The sequence below is a fragment of the Trifolium pratense genome, linkage group LG4 (genome assembly GCF_020283565.1).
Source record: "Trifolium pratense cultivar HEN17-A07 linkage group LG4, ARS_RC_1.1, whole genome shotgun sequence".
Taxonomy (NCBI): Eukaryota; Viridiplantae; Streptophyta; class Magnoliopsida; order Fabales; family Fabaceae; genus Trifolium; species Trifolium pratense.
Window position 1 is genome coordinate 506,921 of NC_060062.1, and position 17,696 is coordinate 524,616.

At 34.3% G+C, this 17,696-nt stretch overlaps 3 protein-coding genes across 3 annotated transcripts; 1 reads left to right on the plus strand and 2 right to left on the minus strand.

Annotated features, from left to right (window-relative positions):
• Window positions 1-550: 550 nt before the first annotated feature.
• Window positions 551-1,450, minus strand: LOC123920907 (protein STIG1-like). Its single transcript, XM_045973251.1, has one exon. The coding sequence runs from the start codon at window positions 1,115-1,117 to the stop codon at window positions 626-628; it is 492 nt and encodes a 163-aa protein (XP_045829207.1). The 5' UTR covers window positions 1,118-1,450; the 3' UTR covers window positions 551-625.
• A 2,289-nt stretch (window positions 1,451-3,739) lies between these two features.
• On the plus strand, window positions 3,740-5,349 carry LOC123920908. The gene is made up of 2 exons (XM_045973252.1): window positions 3,740-4,099; window positions 5,034-5,349. The coding sequence occupies exons 1-2, from the start codon at window positions 3,817-3,819 to the stop codon at window positions 5,195-5,197; spliced, it is 447 nt and encodes a 148-aa protein (XP_045829208.1). The 5' UTR covers window positions 3,740-3,816; the 3' UTR covers window positions 5,198-5,349.
• A 2,395-nt stretch (window positions 5,350-7,744) lies between these two features.
• Window positions 7,745-11,274, minus strand: LOC123920909 (GDP-L-galactose phosphorylase 1-like). Its single transcript, XM_045973253.1, has 7 exons — window positions 10,216-11,274; window positions 9,813-9,934; window positions 9,668-9,727; window positions 9,134-9,376; window positions 8,855-9,040; window positions 8,483-8,731; window positions 7,745-8,382 (listed from the first exon to the last, which is right to left on the minus strand). Exons 1-7 carry the CDS (start codon window positions 10,337-10,339, stop codon window positions 8,050-8,052), a joined length of 1,317 nt encoding a protein of 438 aa, XP_045829209.1. The 5' UTR covers window positions 10,340-11,274; the 3' UTR covers window positions 7,745-8,049.
• Window positions 11,275-17,696: the final 6,422 nt, after the last annotated feature.

The window sequence follows — 17,696 nt, forward strand, 5'->3', positions numbered from 1 at the left end:
GAAACAACTTGCGTGCGAAAATATTTCAAATCTGATCGAAAAGGAATCAAAGAAAACTAAGGTCTACAATATCACACGTGGATTGAAACAACTTTCGCGCGAAAATATTTCACATCTGATTGAAAAGGAATCCGAGAAAACTAAAGTCTACAATATCACACGTGGATTGAAACAACTAGCGCGCGAAAATATTTCACGTGGATTGAAACAACGCGCGCGAAAATATCACACGTGGATTGAAACAACGCGCGCGAAAATATTTTAAACCCGATCAAGAAGTGCTGATATTTGCACTACTATGAAAATCGGATGTACTATTCAAGCTCCAGCAACAATTAAGAATAATATGATATTATGAATGTTGTTAATTACTCATATTAATCAACATTTGAAGAATTATTTTAACTTAGTATAATTTTTTCATAATTAAACTTAATAATAATAATAATATAACAGTACAGTAACATCGACATATTCATGCACTTCTAAACATACAATAAAACATTCATAAGTACATAACAATTTATTTATTTATTTTATTTTTTTGGGTACAAAGTACATAACAATATTAATAATAATCTTTTAATATAAGATTATAAATATAAATTACTTCATTGGTTATTGTTCAGGTTGATGGTTTGGGAATCTTTGGTGATTCCGGCAACCACAAAGGTGGAGGTGGTGGCTGTGCGGGAACCGTAAAACCAATACATCTACCCAACCAACATCCAAAGGGACATATATAACCACATCCACCACAATTTAAAGGGTTAAAGTATGTGTCTACGCACAAACGGTTGCAACAACGCCAATTACTAAAGACACAACTAATCCCACAAAATCCACAATTGTTTACATCACTTGTAAGATCCACACAACGGTTTCTACAACATACACTTCTTGGTAGAAATTCTCCAGTGTTACATATGCCTGGTGTACGAGTGCAATCAAGTGGGTCTATTTGATCCACACCAACCACCTCAGAAACAGTGTTGGTGGTGGAATTTTTGTTCACTTCATCATTTGAAATTGATGAAATGGAATCCCCATCAATTTTGATTAGCAACACAAGAAGCAATGTAACAATGGTTACAAATTGTGTAAATAGAGTACTCATTGTGAAAAATTGGGATGCAAAACTTAAGATCTTGAAACCTATATATAGTAGGTACGTGACTTAAAAACATAGCTTTTGTAACAAACTTTTGTGAGAAGCTTGAAGAACACTACTTCATGTTATCACATGAGCTTCTTTAGGGTTAAATTCTACTAGCCTTACTTGGTATGACTCTATATTCCTAGAGAAGCTTTGCAAGCCTATCATATCATCATAATAGATCGCGCCTTTCTATGTTTCGCTTTTCTTATCTTTGAAGGGTTTGGTTTTGCCCCCCTTCTCGTAATTTTCTTTTGTGTTCTTAATATATTGTTGACCCCGTGTGCTCACCTTTTCCTTAAAAAAGAAGCTTGAAGAACATATTTTTCTTACATGTGTATGACATGCCAACTTGATATTGATATGAACTATGGATTTTTGTAACCAATTCGTATTGAACACACTAAAACAAAAATTTATTTAAATTCTGTGTGCTGGTATGTTTTATGCTACATGCATGTTTCCTTTTTCCAATCTTCTTTGTCTCCTTGTTTGTTCTCAATCCAACTGAACACGCATTGCCATTGTAGTTTTCTTATTATGAGTTAACTTATTTGTCATAAGTTAGTTACAAGCTACTATTACTTTTTAGACAATGCTAATGATAAGAGTCGATGACACAAATACATATTAATAAGTAGGGATAATCCTCACCTTACAAGTTAGTTTTGTAGATTTAAGTTAGACTCAACTCAAAATTTTAAGATGGTATCAGAGTCTCCTACAAAGATCCATTTGGTACACATGCTACTAGATTTCCGCTATTGAATCACCCACCATTTATATCCACACACTAAAATGGGGACAATTCTCACATTATAAGCCGATTTTATATTGTTAAATTATACCGAACCTAAATTTCTTAAGAGCTATGATCACATGTTTAAAGAACTTACTTTTTACCAAACAAAATTGAAATGTATCAATTAATGGCTGTCTAAGCGTAGTCTTTTGCTTTAGCAAATGAGCCTATTTCGTGACAAGATATTGATTGGGCTTATTAAGTATAAAAAATTGCTCTTCTTATATTGCTCTCATGCCCCTCAAATTTACAAAATTATTCTCTGGTCATTTCGGAAGGCAAGCTCCAAACACACAAATTAAGGGTATTTTGGTCAAACCCAAAAGGAAAGCTGCTTTAAGATAAGAAGAAAAACGAGGGGTTTGACTATTCCTTTCTATTGAAAGAATGAGTCAGCTGTCTGCATGAGTCACCTTCTTCTAGGCTCCGTTGGACGACATGACAAAACTGGCTACTACTTATGATATGCCACCTCAACCCCCGATCTAAGAGCATCCGAGAACAACTCAGGCATTGTCGAGGGAAACTCAAGGAACCTAAAAGCAATTTTCTTAAGTATCTCATTTACATCTCCAGCCTATTTTCACACAGACATGTTCTCTCTATACACACATGCACAAAAACTAAAGGCATATGATTGGAGAAGGATTGGAGCATGGGGTAAGACTTGTCAGTAGTACACTAGTACTTCTTTATTCTTTGGTATCTAATTACTAGTAGTACTCTTTTTGTATGTAAGTTGTAAACATGGTGCACTCCTATGTACTTGAGAATATATCTCCTATTTTGATAACTCAAAGTAGTTCATTTCTTACAACTTACTCTTAATTTGCTGCCTAATCTAGCAAGTGTTTGGATTTGCGGCAACATGATGTGCGCTTTCTGATAACCGCGACAACTTTTCACGTTAACTTTGAAATCACGACAATTTTGCATTGGTATTCCCGCGCAAACGGCACAATTTCATGAGGACAAACGTGCAACCAAACATATGCTATTAAATTATGGTTTAGCTCAACTTAACTTACTTTAGGTTTAGCTCTTAATAAAGCAAACGCCACAATTTCATGAGGACAAACATGCAATGAAAATGCTACACAAAATTTTAAATATAACTTGCTTAAAAATATTTACATACCAAATTTCTTTGATTAGATTTTTATGCTATGTTTGTTTTCTTGCATCCCTATGCAGTATGACCGTGATATTCTAAAAAAGCTAGAAAATGTAGAGTTTGGTGAATGTGTGAGGCCACCATGGAAACAATGGTTTCCAAATAGATACTTGATGTGTATATGGAAATTCATGTTTTTTGACGGTGCTTCTCCGCAATATCATGAAGCTGGAGTGACGCAAAGATGCAAGCAAACGTGTACTTTATCAAATCAAATTTATTAAAAATTCCATTTTGACGGTGTTGCTTCGCAATATCATGAAGCTGGAGTGACGCAAACACGAAAAACAAAAATGCACTTTTATCCAATCCAATTTATTAAAAATTCCTTTTTGACGGTGTTACTCCGCAATGTCATGAATATAAGAAGTGACGCGAACATGCAAACACGCGTCCACTTTATCAAATCAAATATATTAAAAATTCCATTTTGGTAAAAGTTAATTCAATCACACGCTTGTTTGGAAAGATTGCTATTGCATTGGTTAAAGTTATTCTATGCCTCCTTGGATGTTACTAAGAAAAGCACAGCATAATTCTTTACCAACATTTTATGTTTCTATAAGAATCTTGTAGCTAAGAACAAGGTACAACTATACAAATTAAGAGCTTGTTTTGGATTCTAACTTCTTACATTTTCACCATAGAAATCAATACTAAGAAAATTCTAACACTGATACAAAAATGTTACAACTTTTATTTGCACTTTTGTCAGTTGAATTAACAGTAATTCTAACACTATCTTTTGCAAATCCAATAAGAAAACTAATGGTGAAGGTGTTAGACCTATTGAAACGTGGAAGGGGTCCATTAATCACAAAAACTGTAGCAACCACTGTTTTTGTGGTGTTTGGCTCCACCATATATACTATACTCAAAATTTATAAGCGTTCAATGGATGCTGGGATGGTTAATCCAACTGAGGAAGTTCTAATGGAACATCATCTCTTAGAAGCATCTCTTATGGGTAATTTACGTACTCTAAAATATTTCCTTCCATTATTTGCAGTATATACTATTTTCTATCACAATGCAAACTTCATCAATATTTAGGATTGATTGATATTATAGATTATAGATTATAATAATATATTGGCATAATTGCAATTTTGATTCCCCTATTTTTATCATTTTGTGAATTTGATCCCCCAATTTTCAAATTTGACGATTTTGTTAAGAAGTTCCACATCCTAGGCTAGCATCCTCAGGAACACTTTCATGGCTTCACCTGCTCCCACTGATATTGCAGCTACTATGCATACCATGTCCCTCATTTATAAACACATATTCAGGTCATTTTGCAATCGATGTGAGATTTCTTAACACACCCTCTCACGCCCAACGCTAGTGGGCTTAGGGCGTGGATATAAGATGATATCATAGCCTCTCCACGATCCACTAGGCCGTCTACTATCAGGTTTCTGATCGAGCTATCCACCATTTATATTTGTGCCCTAAGCTCAATAGCGCTGGGCGCGAGGGGGTGTGTTAAGAAGCCCCACATCGGTTGCGAGATAACCTGAAGCCCTAAATGTGTGTTTATAAGGGAGGACAATCCCCACCTTACAAACCGGTTTTTTAAGGTTGAGTTAGACTAAACTCCCAATTTTAAGAGATTTTGGTTCCTCTATCAAATATTTAGCATAAAATACGGTGAATATGTCATATCACTACTTTTTTAGTTATAAAATATGATGGAGAGACCAAAGCTGTTAGATTTTAAAATAAGGAGACCACATCCATTAAATGATAAAAAGAGGGGACCAAACTGTAATTAGGCTTAATATATTTTGATATTCAATAATTTCTTATATTTTTCCAAATAGTAGAAGTTATTTTGTGTTATAAATTATTAAAAATTAATATTCGGTGATTTTACAAAATATATGATTATTGGGCAGGATTTTCTCTATTCTTTGGATTGATGATTGATAGACAGCACTACTATATTAAAGAGATCACTTCACTGAGGAAGAATATGGAAAAGGCAAAGAAACTAAGCCACAATCATGAAGAACCAAAGACAAGAGACATAGAGGAAACAGAGAAGAAAAAGGTTAATTAGGTGGAATTTGAAAAAAACGTTGCACAATGCTACAATCAATGAATTACCTCAAAGCTTATGGTGCAACTCTAATAGTTGAATGTAATACATGTATATAATAATTGTACAATTCATGTTGTATTGATCATATAAATAATTCATGTTGCACAATACATTGACAACATGTAAAATAACTTATAATATATACTTTTTATGAGCTATGTGCTAGGAAGCACCGACACTCCTCAAATTAGGCGTGTTCGTGTCGGACACGTGTCGGTGTTCGTGTCCAACACCGACACCGACACTTATGATTACACTAAATTATGTTATTTTTCCAAATTTTTATAGGTGTCGACGTGTCAGTGTCCGTGTCGTGTTCGGTGTCCGTGCTTCATAGGCTATGTGAGAAAATAGTAACCAAGAAAAAAATAGAAAGAAGTAATAAACCATCAAAGAAAATTGTTTTTGCATTCTAAAAAAAACCCTTGTAACGTACTTCCCTGTTGCTCCTTATGGAAAACAACCGAGCTTCTTCGAGCTCCATGCAATTCAACCATGTCAGTCTATTATTTAATTCATACCACTTGTCAAGTTCCCTTTCATCTAGCAAGGGAGTCATTTCGGAGAAGCTGTCGATGATATCTTCGAGAGAAGTTACTCTGGAGTAGGTCAACTCGGCTGACAGATGATCTTCCTTGAGGAGCATCTCCCTCAACCTCATCAACCTATTTAAGATGCTAACCCTCTCGCACAAGATTTTCAGCAGCGTGGAAAATGCCAAGAGATTCTTGGTTGTGGTTGTGTCATCTATAAAAGCTTGTCTAGACTTTCTCGTCTCCGATAAGATTAGGCCATCAGTAGCGTATCTATCCAATAAACTTGCGGCTAACTGCTTCCACTTTTTCTCAAATTGCTCCAACACATTATCTTTGGAATTGGAGGAAGAGGGGAAGGAGTTGGAATTGGGGCCGTCGCCGCTGGAGATGGAGGTGGTGGAACAGAGGCGATAGTGAAGCATAAAGGGGTAGGCTCTTCTCAGGCGATGGAAACTGCCGCAGCCATAGCATTAGAACATTCAATTTGCAATGTGTTGTTAATATTAACCTTCAATTTTCATTAAAAAATATTATATTTTTTTGTTGTTGTTTGTTGATAGACGAGGAGTTTGACCGGGGTTCGAACTCAGGTCATGACGTCTGACACTAGCAATTTCGGCATTTCTCTCGATTGAGATAGGATTTGTGGACTCGGTATATTTAATTTTAAGGTTGGAATTTATGTTTTCGGTATATATCGTAATAATATCTTAAATTTTCTATCATTTTATGTAATTTTACTCTAGTAAAAATATATGTACAAAGATTTTAATGATTATTTTTAGAATTTAAATTTTAAAGAATGAACTTCTGAAATTATATTATGATATTTTACAATTTTTACATTTTTTAGGTGTTCGAGTCATCCGGTTCGACCGATTTAATATATATATAGTTTTGTTATAGAGATCGGTTCATTCAACCGAGTTATTCAGTTTTATCCAATTTAGTCATGCGGTTCGACCAGTGATTCAGTGACTCAGTACCCTTACTGATTCGATAACCGGTCTGATTTTTAAAACATTGGTTTAAGAGCACAAGTTAATTGTTACTAATTTTGTAACACTCATACTTAAATCAGACTTAAATGTTTGTATTAGGACAATAAATGTCTTGGGCTGACAGGTTGAAAATAGTCACCCAACACATAAAAGTGTCATGCAGAACATCATATGAACACGCCCTAGCACACACGGAAACACATCCCTGTCAGTTCCCACATTACAGGTGATCCGCCTAAACCTGTTTTCAGATATAGTACGTGTCTAGAAGAAGGTTCTAGATCCTAGAAACCATAATCTTTTGACAATAAAGTTTAACTCAGTTTAAGCTCATGTAAGCAATATCTAAATCCAATTTATCCCCTTTTTTTTTTATAAAAAAAAAATCCAATTTATCCAAATACCTCTCACATTTAGCGCCTACTTATTTGATCGCCGGAATGTGTAACATGCACAACCCCCAACAACACTTGCTAACTCATGGTCCATCATCAATGATCCAAAGCAGTCAAGTCCACTCAGATCTCCAGGTCTAGAAGGATAAAAACCAAACATAGCATTTGCCTAAAATGTGGTTAGATTATAAGTAGATAAGCCTGCACTATTTTCTTACAATTCACAAACTAAAATCAAGATAAAATCCATAGTCTAGACCATGCTTGAATAGGTGTACCAAGTTTAGCATTGAAGATATATTAGCAAAAACAAAAAATCTGCATTAAGTGGATTCAATTTGTTCATATCTACCGTGAGGCAAACAGATATGTTAGCCAACATTGGCTATAGAGCTCATCCAGATATTCAAGTGTTTGTTAGTCCTCTTCGAGAGATGGTGCAGGTTTTTTAACTGATGATTTTAGGAGTGTTACATTCCCTCGTTTAGTCCCTGTGTAATTTTCTTAAGTTTCAGCTCCGTTGTTAAACAAAAAAAAAAAAGCATAAAGTTTTTGAGCAATGAGATTTACACATATATAAAAATACCACGTTTATTTATTACAAATGTGGAACCAGAAATACATTATCTTTAACAAGGTGCAGTTTGATTAGCTAAGGAAACAGATACATGAAGTTGTTATTTTAGGCAAAGTGAAAGCCATGACAGAAAGTACAATACAGTTATACAAAACACAAACATTAAGCACAACATAAATCTAGAACAACTTAAGCAAATGTTACCATTGAAGGTACTTATTTCAAACATAAGACATAATCCAGCAAATTTTTATAAACACTGCACAATCACTGAATTTGTTCATTTAGAACCTTGTTGCTGTTACTGCAGAACAACACATTCTTGTGAACCAGCCACCACAGTAGGGTATGTGCTCGAGTTGACAGCGTCGTCTTTGGGAAGAGATTGAAGATTGTCATCCAATTCTTCAGTTAAAGCAATGGCTTCAAAGATAAGAGCATTGACTTCTTGAAACCTTTCTTCAGAAAGTGAAACTTCTGCAAGAAGTCGCCAAGCATTGGCTTCAGACGCCTCGTCGAAATCCTTTTTCCTCTTTAAAACCATGTGTCCGCTTATTTCCCACACTGCAGGATTTACTTGTGTGTCGAGAAGCTCAGCATCCACTTCTCCAAGAGCTTGTTTCTCTGCATAACACTGTTAAAAATATTGGTTAAGCAACCGTATTATATATTTATATGTAACACCGCATATATAGTCCACTAGAAAGTCTAGTTAGTTTGAGAAATTGTTTTACCTGTGGCAACAGAAATACTTGCGTTCCGCAGTCAGAAATAAGAACATTGTAAGGTATGTTGTTGTTTTGTAGGGAGATACAAGCATCTGAAACAATTTTTGATAAATCTTCAAGTGTGTCGCCACCCTCAAAGACAAGACCTCTAACCGGATACTTCAACAATTTAGATATCTTCACTCCACCATTTGACATTGCGATTTTCTTAGTGGGAGCCTTCTCAATAGGAAACGGCATAGCCAAATAATAAGCCTACATAAGAAACAAAATTATCAACAAAGACTATTAAGGTAGTTGTAATCTCGAGATATTTAGGACTCGTTTGGTGATAAGGATAATAGAGACCAGATATGATAAGCAATCACTGTCCAATACCTGGAAGTGAAGATGGTTAATAGTTGCAAAAGCACCGAGGCTGTTGTAACCCAATCGGAAATATGGATTAGCAGCTTCAGCTGCCATGTGAAGAGCAAGCAAGAGGCTCTCGTGATCAATCCTTTGAGGCAAACGCTCGAAAATGCGCGGAATCAGCAAAACATGCCCATACTCAATAGGACTGACCTATTATCAAGAAAACAAACATCATATCAAACATCTACTCAAGCCTTAATGAACCGATAATGAAAAAATATGAACAGAAGCTAAGATTCATACATTGATGGCAACGAAACTGGGAGAATTGTCAACATCGATTGGAGCATTTGGAAAGAACTGGATTTCACCATCTTCACTAGCTTCAAATTGAAACAGAACCTCTTCTTGGCCAACTTTAGTAAAGTTGAATTTGGTTTCATCAAAGGGCTGAAGGACCTTATCAACCCTGAACTCGGTTGGTCTCTTCTTGAGGTGACGACCCTCGTTAAGCTGAGCAATGAAACCACACTCACCCGGAATTACCTATACCAAAATTACCAGTTACCACAAAAAACACGTCAAAACTAATTTCATAAAACATATCCATGCATCCCTAAAAATCAAGGTACAAAGAACAAAGGTTCAACTTCAAAGTGTGTCTATATATGCATATCTCCCAAAAAGCACAATACAAACATCAAAGAATCTAAGTACATCCATGCATCCCCCAAAATTCAAAGAACAAAGAATCAAAGTATATCCATGCATCCTTAAAAAGCTCAATACAAATACACACAGAATCAAAAAGAGAAACATAGAATCAAAGTATCAAACCTTGGTTTCACAGGCGGTAACATCATAACGAAAAAGTCCTTTTTGCATACGATCTTCCCACTGAAATAAAAAGGGTGAAAGACCATTAAAACAAAGAAGATAAAAACTTTTGAATTATTCTCCATAATCAAAATTCAATAATCACCTCTCCAAGAACAAGAGAGTCCAAAAAGGCCAAAGGAAGCTCCTCTTGACACTCATCAATTGCCAAGTCCTTTCCATTAACTTTGTTGATCTTCTTAAAAGCATACAAAGGTAGCTTTGCATCTATTAACAAAACAAAACAACCAAAATCACAAAAATTAAACTTTCAAAAAAACACAACCAAACTTAATAATAATACATGCATGGTGACAATAACTAAAAAACACAAAACCAAGTAATTGGGCTCGAGTTCGATTCCTGGGCAGAACAATTATTGGCCAAACTTTACTTATTTTGTGGCCGAACTCTTAATTACCAAGACCCTTCCCCCGAGAACTGGAGGATTAAGCACACAAAAAAAAAACTAAAAAACACAAAATCATTAGTCAGAAAACAAATAGTACCTTGAATACAACAAGCTTTGAGACAATTCCGACCACAACCTCCGACAGTACGAGGAGCATCTCCAACTTCCTCTTTTTGATAATTGGAAACAACGGTAGGAACCCTTTTGATTTTGAGCATCATTTTCACAAACCAAACACAAAAACAACTCTTTTTTGTATTTTAAGTCTTAACAACAACAACAGCAGAAACAACAAGAAAAAGAAGAAGCACCTTCAACTAAATCTTAATCTTAATCTTACTTACAAGGTTTAATCTTAGTCTTAAGAGAAGAATCTAATAGAAAGAAAGTTAAACTAAAGAGAAAAATTAGAAAGAGAAAGAAGAAGAAGAAGAAGAAGAAGAAGAAGAAGAAGAAGCAAAGACACCACCACCAGCAAGAAAGAGAAGATCGGAGGGGCTACCACCTTCAGAAGGCAGAGCACCACGCCCACCGTGCGGCGAAGGGTTAGTCGGAGTTAAACAAGAACCCTTACGTCGTACAGTTCGGGCATGAGAAAGAGATCGATAAACTCTAAGAAAAGCCGTGATGTCTACAACGTGTCAACACAGGGAATCAACCCAAACAAAACATTCAAAAAAAAAATTGAATCTTTTTTGAATTGTGATGAATTTAGTGATGACCCAGTTGAAAGAAAAGAAGAAAGATTGAAGCTTTGATGAAGAAAATGAGGTGGGGATTGTAAATTGTTATATAGATAAGAGAAAAAGGTAAGAGATGAAGGAAATGTGGCTGTGAATGAATTTGGTATACTTGTACTAGAATGATGCACGAGGTTTGGTGTTGTGTTTCTTTTGTTGTTTTGTTTTGTTTTTGTTTTGTGTTGAACAAGTGTTTGTTAACTGAATGGCTAAGTAAAGACCCTTAATATAGTGTGAAACAACATCAACATGTATATTCATTCATTCACAAGAGAAGAAAAAGAAAGAAAGAGACAAAATTGTTGAAAGGGAGAGGCAAAAGAGGGGGAGGGAGGGAGGGTGTCTATTTCTTATTCTTTTCCATTTTTTTGAAGATTTGACTGTAGTTGGTTAGTGGCTGCTTTTCATTGATTGGTGGACCACTTTGGTGGTTCTTTGGTAAAGGAAAATTAAGATTATCTATAGTTAATTGGTTCGGTGGTAATTGACGCTGAACTTGGTAGGAAGGGTCGCGATTCGATCCCTCACAATTGCGATTGGGAGGGGTTAGAACCACTTGATGTCAGAACTGACCCCGAACCAGATTCAACTGGTGGTGAAAAACAAAAAAAATTACCATTAGGTGCAATTATAAAGACTAATTTTTTTTTAAATACTTAAATTTATTTAAAGAACATCATTGTGAGTATAGTTCAGTTGATAGAGATATTTTCTCCGATCTTATAAATAAGAAAAAGTTTATTTTTAGATTCATTGTAAAATTGATGTATCTAGACTACAATTTGGTCTAGATACATCAACTTTATAATGAATCTAAAAAACAAATTTTTTTTTATATATAAGACTGGAGGGAGTATTACATATAAAATGTAAGGATTGAGATTCAAATTCTGGTACTCTAATTATTTCACCTTAAAAAGTTAAATTTTAGTCACTATGCTACTTGACCAAAAAAAATTTGTTTAAAGGACTAATCTCTTTTACAATTTTTTTTTTGTATTAACATTTTGATTTATTGGAAAATGAGTGTAATAATTCGGAGTTTGGCCGCAAAGTAAATAAAACTTGCCTAAGAATTGTTTCAACCAGAAATTAAACTTCGCTTCTCCCTGAACGAATCGTCCTATTGGTAGCTCAAAATCTTGGTTAGTAAGTATTGATTTTGAAAGTTATTCGTTCTAAAGGAAAGCTAACATGTACCTTAGGACACATGATAAACAACTCAATATAATAATATTCCTTAGAAAAATTACACGTTTAACTTTTCAAAAATCAAATTATTGTGTTTTTCAATATAACAATTCTTCTTTTAGATTCCATAAATTTATATGCTAGCAAAAATCTTAAAAAATTATTACTTGTATTACACTATGTTGGGCGGCTTCCTGCTCTTTCTCAACTTCCCAATTACTCTTGGAAAGGTCGCTTTTGTTTAATTTTTTAGTAATAATTATTGATAAATAATTCCTCCTTTGAATCATGTTTTTTGACTAACCGTGTTTTAATTTTAATCAATTTTTTAAGACAAGCATGATGTGATACAAATGCTACTACATTTTTTAATCATTTAACTGTATATTCGTTGCATAATGCTTGAACTGTATATTCTTGATTCAAATTCTAGTTGATGTGTATGGAAAACTATGGAGTACTTATGAAAGATGGCAATTCTTTAAATAAGTTACTGGATGGATTACAACGTAGCTACGTGCGATAATACTTAAGCTAAATCAATGGTTAATGAACTCATGTCTTTTTTTAACACAGGTTAATTAACTCAAGTTAAATATACATAGAGTACCAAGTATAATTAACTCAAGTTAAATATATTTAGAGTACCAATTTTATTTTATTTTTGGTAAACATCAATTTTTTTTATAACAAGGCAAATTGAGATATATATAAAATAAAAAGAAGTCTAATTAATTTTTTTTAGAGTACCGAGTATTAATTATGATTAACGAAACTTTTCCAATATTTTCATTGAACTCCGAAATTTCTAATATATTGTGCTATATTTGTTTTTTTTTTACAATATATTTAATTTTTTTTTGACAAAACAATATATTTAATACGTATGTTGTTGACAGAGTATTTTGTTTACTTTTATTTTATTTTTTAAATATTATATCACAACGACTATTAGAACTGATTTTGTTAATATTGCTACTATTGGTTAATATAATAGAATTTTTGGACCGAAAAAGAATAGAATTTTTCGATTCAGTTTTTTCTTAAAATATCTTTCAAGTTATTCGATCTTACATATAATCACAACAATCATAAGTGAAGTTTTTTTTATTTTATTTTTATTTTTATGACGAATCATAAGTGAAGTTGGTAAAATGACTTTTTTTTTTCTTTACAAAATAATAAAGGACACTTATATCCTCTAATATTGTGACAGTACATAATTGCTTCAAAAATGCTAAATATAGCGAAAGAATTATCACGAAAAAATCACGACAGTGTAATTAATTATTCACACTACTACCTGCTGAATTCCGCTAAATCTGGAACTATATGAAAGCCGCAGTTCTTTCTCTTCTACTCACATAAATACACTTCGCGAAATTTCAAGAATTAATGTTTCGCTGGATATAGCACTCCTCTAATTGCTTTGAGGGCATTTATTTCTGCAACCATTTTTTTTCATGTTATCTCCAATTATATTTTTTTATTAATGTTTTAGTTCTTAAAGAAATAGAACCTTTATAATTTGGAGTTCAATTGAAAGATTAATTATATCCGACTAAAAATTATTTTGTCTAAAGTTGAACTCAAATTCTCTCATAAAATGAGGAACTTGTTAACCATATGAGACAATAAGTTTGTTAATCCCAATTATACGTTAAATAAACTTGCACAAGAAGAAAGAAATGATGCGTTAAAATAAATACACGTAAATCCTATCTTTCACAACACTATATATTTTGTTTGTTGCTAAATTAAAATTATATATGAAATTTGTGTGGACTTAAATATTTTTGCGTAGAAGTAGTTCTTTGTCTATTTCCCCTTTGGATTTTGATGAGAAATGAGTGGCAACCTAAAAAGCAAAAACACATGGAAGAAGAAGCTATGCACTTTCTCTATCTATCTAGCAACAAAACAGATAAGTGTAGTCCATGAAACTTCCTCATGAAATGAGTGGCCACCAAAATATCAGTCCGTAGGGATGGGTCCTTATGAACCCACAAATATAGTCAATTAGTCCTCAATTCAATTCCATGTGATGTACTACTAGTATGCATTGTTGAAAATAAAAGCACAAAGTTGGAATCTCCCATATTGGCCCCCACCTATTGCATTTTGTCTTCTAATTAATTGCAGGCTTAATTAATAAAATGGTCCCTTAAAGACATTTTTGGTTTCAGATTGGTCCCTTAAAGAAAAAAAAGTCCAAATAGGTCTCTTAAAGAAAAAAAAGTCCGAATAGGTCCCTTAAAGACATCTCCGTTAATCAGTTTGGTCCCTAAAAAGAGGTCTAAATAGGACCAAACTGATTAACGGATATGTCTTTAAGGGACCTATTCGGACCTTTTTTTCTTTAAGGGACCTATTTAGACCTTTTTTTCTTTAAGGGACCAATATGAAACCAAAAATGTCTTTAAGGGATCATTTTATTAATTAAGCCTTAATTGTAATTAGGATCTTTGATTCTGATTGACGCTTTAAAATATTCATACTACTTAAATTATTTAGGCATTAGTACTCGAATTGATAACAAGATATTTAGTTTTTTATCAGGGTTGGTTGAACTATCTTCTAAATAAAAATTTTTAAAAATTGAATTCATCTTTTAGAGAAGAGTCCTATTGAAAATTCTTTCCCCCCCTCCCACGATTCATCCTCGGAGAAAGTCATGTTAACAATAAAACGATTAATTTATGATATTTTAAAAATTTTAGGATGAATATTATGCCAAAAAAAAGCACTCTAATGTGTTTTTCTTTTTCAACAAAATTCAGCTAATTTGTTATTAAATTTGTTTTGAAGATACAAAAAGAATTAAATTTGTCGTGATAATATCCCTAAGCTATAAGCTATATTTTGAACAAAAAAACTATACTATTTTGGGATTTGAATGGTGAATGGGAAGGGGGCTTAATGATAAAGAACAAAAGTTAGAGAAATGACGTGCAAGATTCCGAATCTAAGGAGGGATCATTCCTAAGAGGCGTATTAAGTTTAAGGGTAAGAAACCCTCATGCTTGTCTCATGTGCTAATGTGTTTGGGGCATAGACAAAGACAGCCCCACTTGTACTAACTCTAACTCTACCTCTACTTGGATGCTTAAAGGACCCTACTTATCACAATTATTACCCATACCATACCATACTTTTAAGATTTAGATCCATTTTTGAATTGTACTAAAAATGGGTAAGCCCGATGGTTCAAGTTGAGCTAGCCAACGACCAACATCAGCTTATAGGGAGAGTAGGAGCTCCTGTTGCTCCAACCATTCTAGTGAACCGGTCGAGACTAGCAGCTATGAGTACCCTGTGCCTTTTGTTAAGGTGTTGTTTTGGATTGGGTCAAAAGGACAATACAAACAACTCAATTACTATAAGTCCAGTCTCACTTTATGTCACTCCAGTAGTTAAGCCCAAGACCACTTACGCAGTACACTGAAAGTCCTGTATTTCTGCTACAACGAATCCTTTCCTCTTCCTCTCTCATGTACAGTTAGATTGATCTCAATAGTCATCTGCATTTACCGCTGGTTATTACGGTGACGGTTATAATCGTCCTCACCATATAAGCGTGAGGTTTTCACGCCAATGTACAATTGAATCACTTTTTACATTCACTTCATCTTAATCCCATACGTACTGACTTGAGTTAGAGTGCTAACATGTTTTGTAGGTACATTCGTTACCGCAAACCACAACTCTAAAAGTCTAATTGTCTCAAACTTCACCGTCTAATTGGCAAGATAAAAAAATATTTTAAAACTACTGTGTCACTCTAATTTTATCTGATTTATTACCTATTAGACATATGCTAGAATAAATATTAACTTGCAAAACTGTAAAAAAAAAAAAAAAAAAAATAGTAGCTACAAAAAGTGTTGTGTGTGCCCAACACTTTTTATTTGGCTAAAGAAGCAAGTGTTCCTCCTCTTTTCCATATTTTTTCCTCATCGGATGATGGAGTTTTCCAACTTATTGAACTTGAGAAATGAAATACCAATAAATTTGAGAGTGAAAGTTCACGTAGGTAACTTTGAAAAATAATAACAACTAAAAAATGTTATGTAAAATATTGAAAAATAAATTGTAGATTAGAAAAAGTTTTAACTCTTGAGTTAAAATCAATTTTAATTTTTAACATATTAAAATAAAATATTTGTTGCCAAAAGTGTAAGTAATTAATTCGTTTTTCTTTTATTGTTTTACAATTTGTATCCAGTTAACCATGGCAAAATCAGCTTAGACATGTGTACCGGGCCATGGACCAGGGGTGATTTGTTAAGGCCCAATACGAAAAAGCCCAATCAATTATAGTCCATAAGGTTCACATCAAAATATCTCATGTTTTTCACCATGATTATGACACGTAAAGATCACCACCACCTCCATGATCCACCATAGCTTGGAGAAGAAGGAAAAGAAGGTTGGAGAAGAAGGAGAAGAAATCGTCCACTACCCATGAATTCCTCCACAAGCAGGGCGGTTATCAAGCAACAAGAAGGAGATGTTTTGCCTATAAATAGGATCTTCTTCAAGAGAACAGGGGACTCTCTCATTCTGATAAACCACCATACTTTCATTCTTGTAAAGAGACAATTCTTTCATTCTTGTAAAGTTAATCAATTTTTTCTTTGATCATACTTGTATCCATTATCAATCTTGAATAATGCAACCCCCTTTGAATGTTCACCAGAACATTTTGGCGCCCACCGTGGGGCCCGGTAAAACGATTCCCAGGCCTCAATATTTTCTTCTACGGCGTACGATTTTGGGATGCGGAAGAGAAAAAGGAGACGTTGCAAAATCGGGCGATGTCAAAATCCACTCCTCAACAAAGAAAGGAATGCGTCTTTGTTCTCACTCCGGCCAAGAACCGTTGCGCTGCCACTAACACACTGTTTTCTTTACGGCAACTCTACTCTCAGTCTAGGTCGTGTTTTGTTCCAAAACTCACGCGTCCTCTGCAGCACCAACGTCGTGTATCACTGAGAGAGAAGACTTTATTCATGTGTTTTCGTTATTGTCGCTGTTGGCCAAGCTCCAGGCGGAAACAATGAAGTCGCTATCGCCGCCGTTATATTCGTTAAGAAATCGCCTCCGACATCAGTTGTGGAGAAATTGTCATCGCCGCGGTCGAATTTGTGAAGGAATCGCCGTGTCATCGTCAGACTCGTATAAGAGCCGCCGCGGCGTCGCCAGAATTATCACGGAACCGATCTAGTGACTGGGTTCGGAAAAAAAAAAAGATGATGGTTGAAGCAAACCAACGGATCTCCAGATTTAGGACCATAACCCAGGTGATATCATTCTTAATCTCTTTGATGAAATTTATCATTTTATATGGTTCTTTCAATAATCGATGTATATAAAAGCCACCATGGATGAATTTATGTTATTGGGAGAAAACACACTGCATATTGTAACGACCCAAATTTATTATTCACTATTTAAGTGTTTAATTATTTGGTGACGTGGTTTTTAAGTAAGATAATAACTTTAAGTTATTTATCGAGAGCTTTGGTTAACGCGTGAGTTAGTGAGAGTTAGAACGTGTTGGGCCGTGTTAGTGGGCTTGAGGCCCAATGGGCCTTGTCACATAAGTAGGGGGCACCCATATATAAGCCTTGGTAGAGAGAGAAAG

Coding starts and splice junctions, on each gene's coding strand:
- LOC123920907 (XM_045973251.1), bottom strand. CDS start 1,117: ATGAGTACTCTATTTACACAATTTGTAACCATTGTTACATTGCTTCTT.
- LOC123920908 (XM_045973252.1), top strand. CDS start 3,817: ATGTTACAACTTTTATTTGCACTTTTGTCAGTTGAATTAACAGTAATT. Junction 4,100..5,033: donor CTTAGAAGCATCTCTTATGG/GTAATTTACGTA, acceptor ATTATTGGGCAG/GATTTTCTCTATTCTTTGGA.
- LOC123920909 (XM_045973253.1), bottom strand. CDS start 10,339: ATGATGCTCAAAATCAAAAGGGTTCCTACCGTTGTTTCCAATTATCAA. Junction 9,728..9,812: donor ACTCTCTTGTTCTTGGAGAG/GTGATTATTGAA, acceptor TTTTTATTTCAG/TGGGAAGATCGTATGCAAAA. Junction 9,041..9,133: donor CCAGTTTCGTTGCCATCAAT/GTATGAATCTTA, acceptor TCTTGATAATAG/GTCAGTCCTATTGAGTATGG.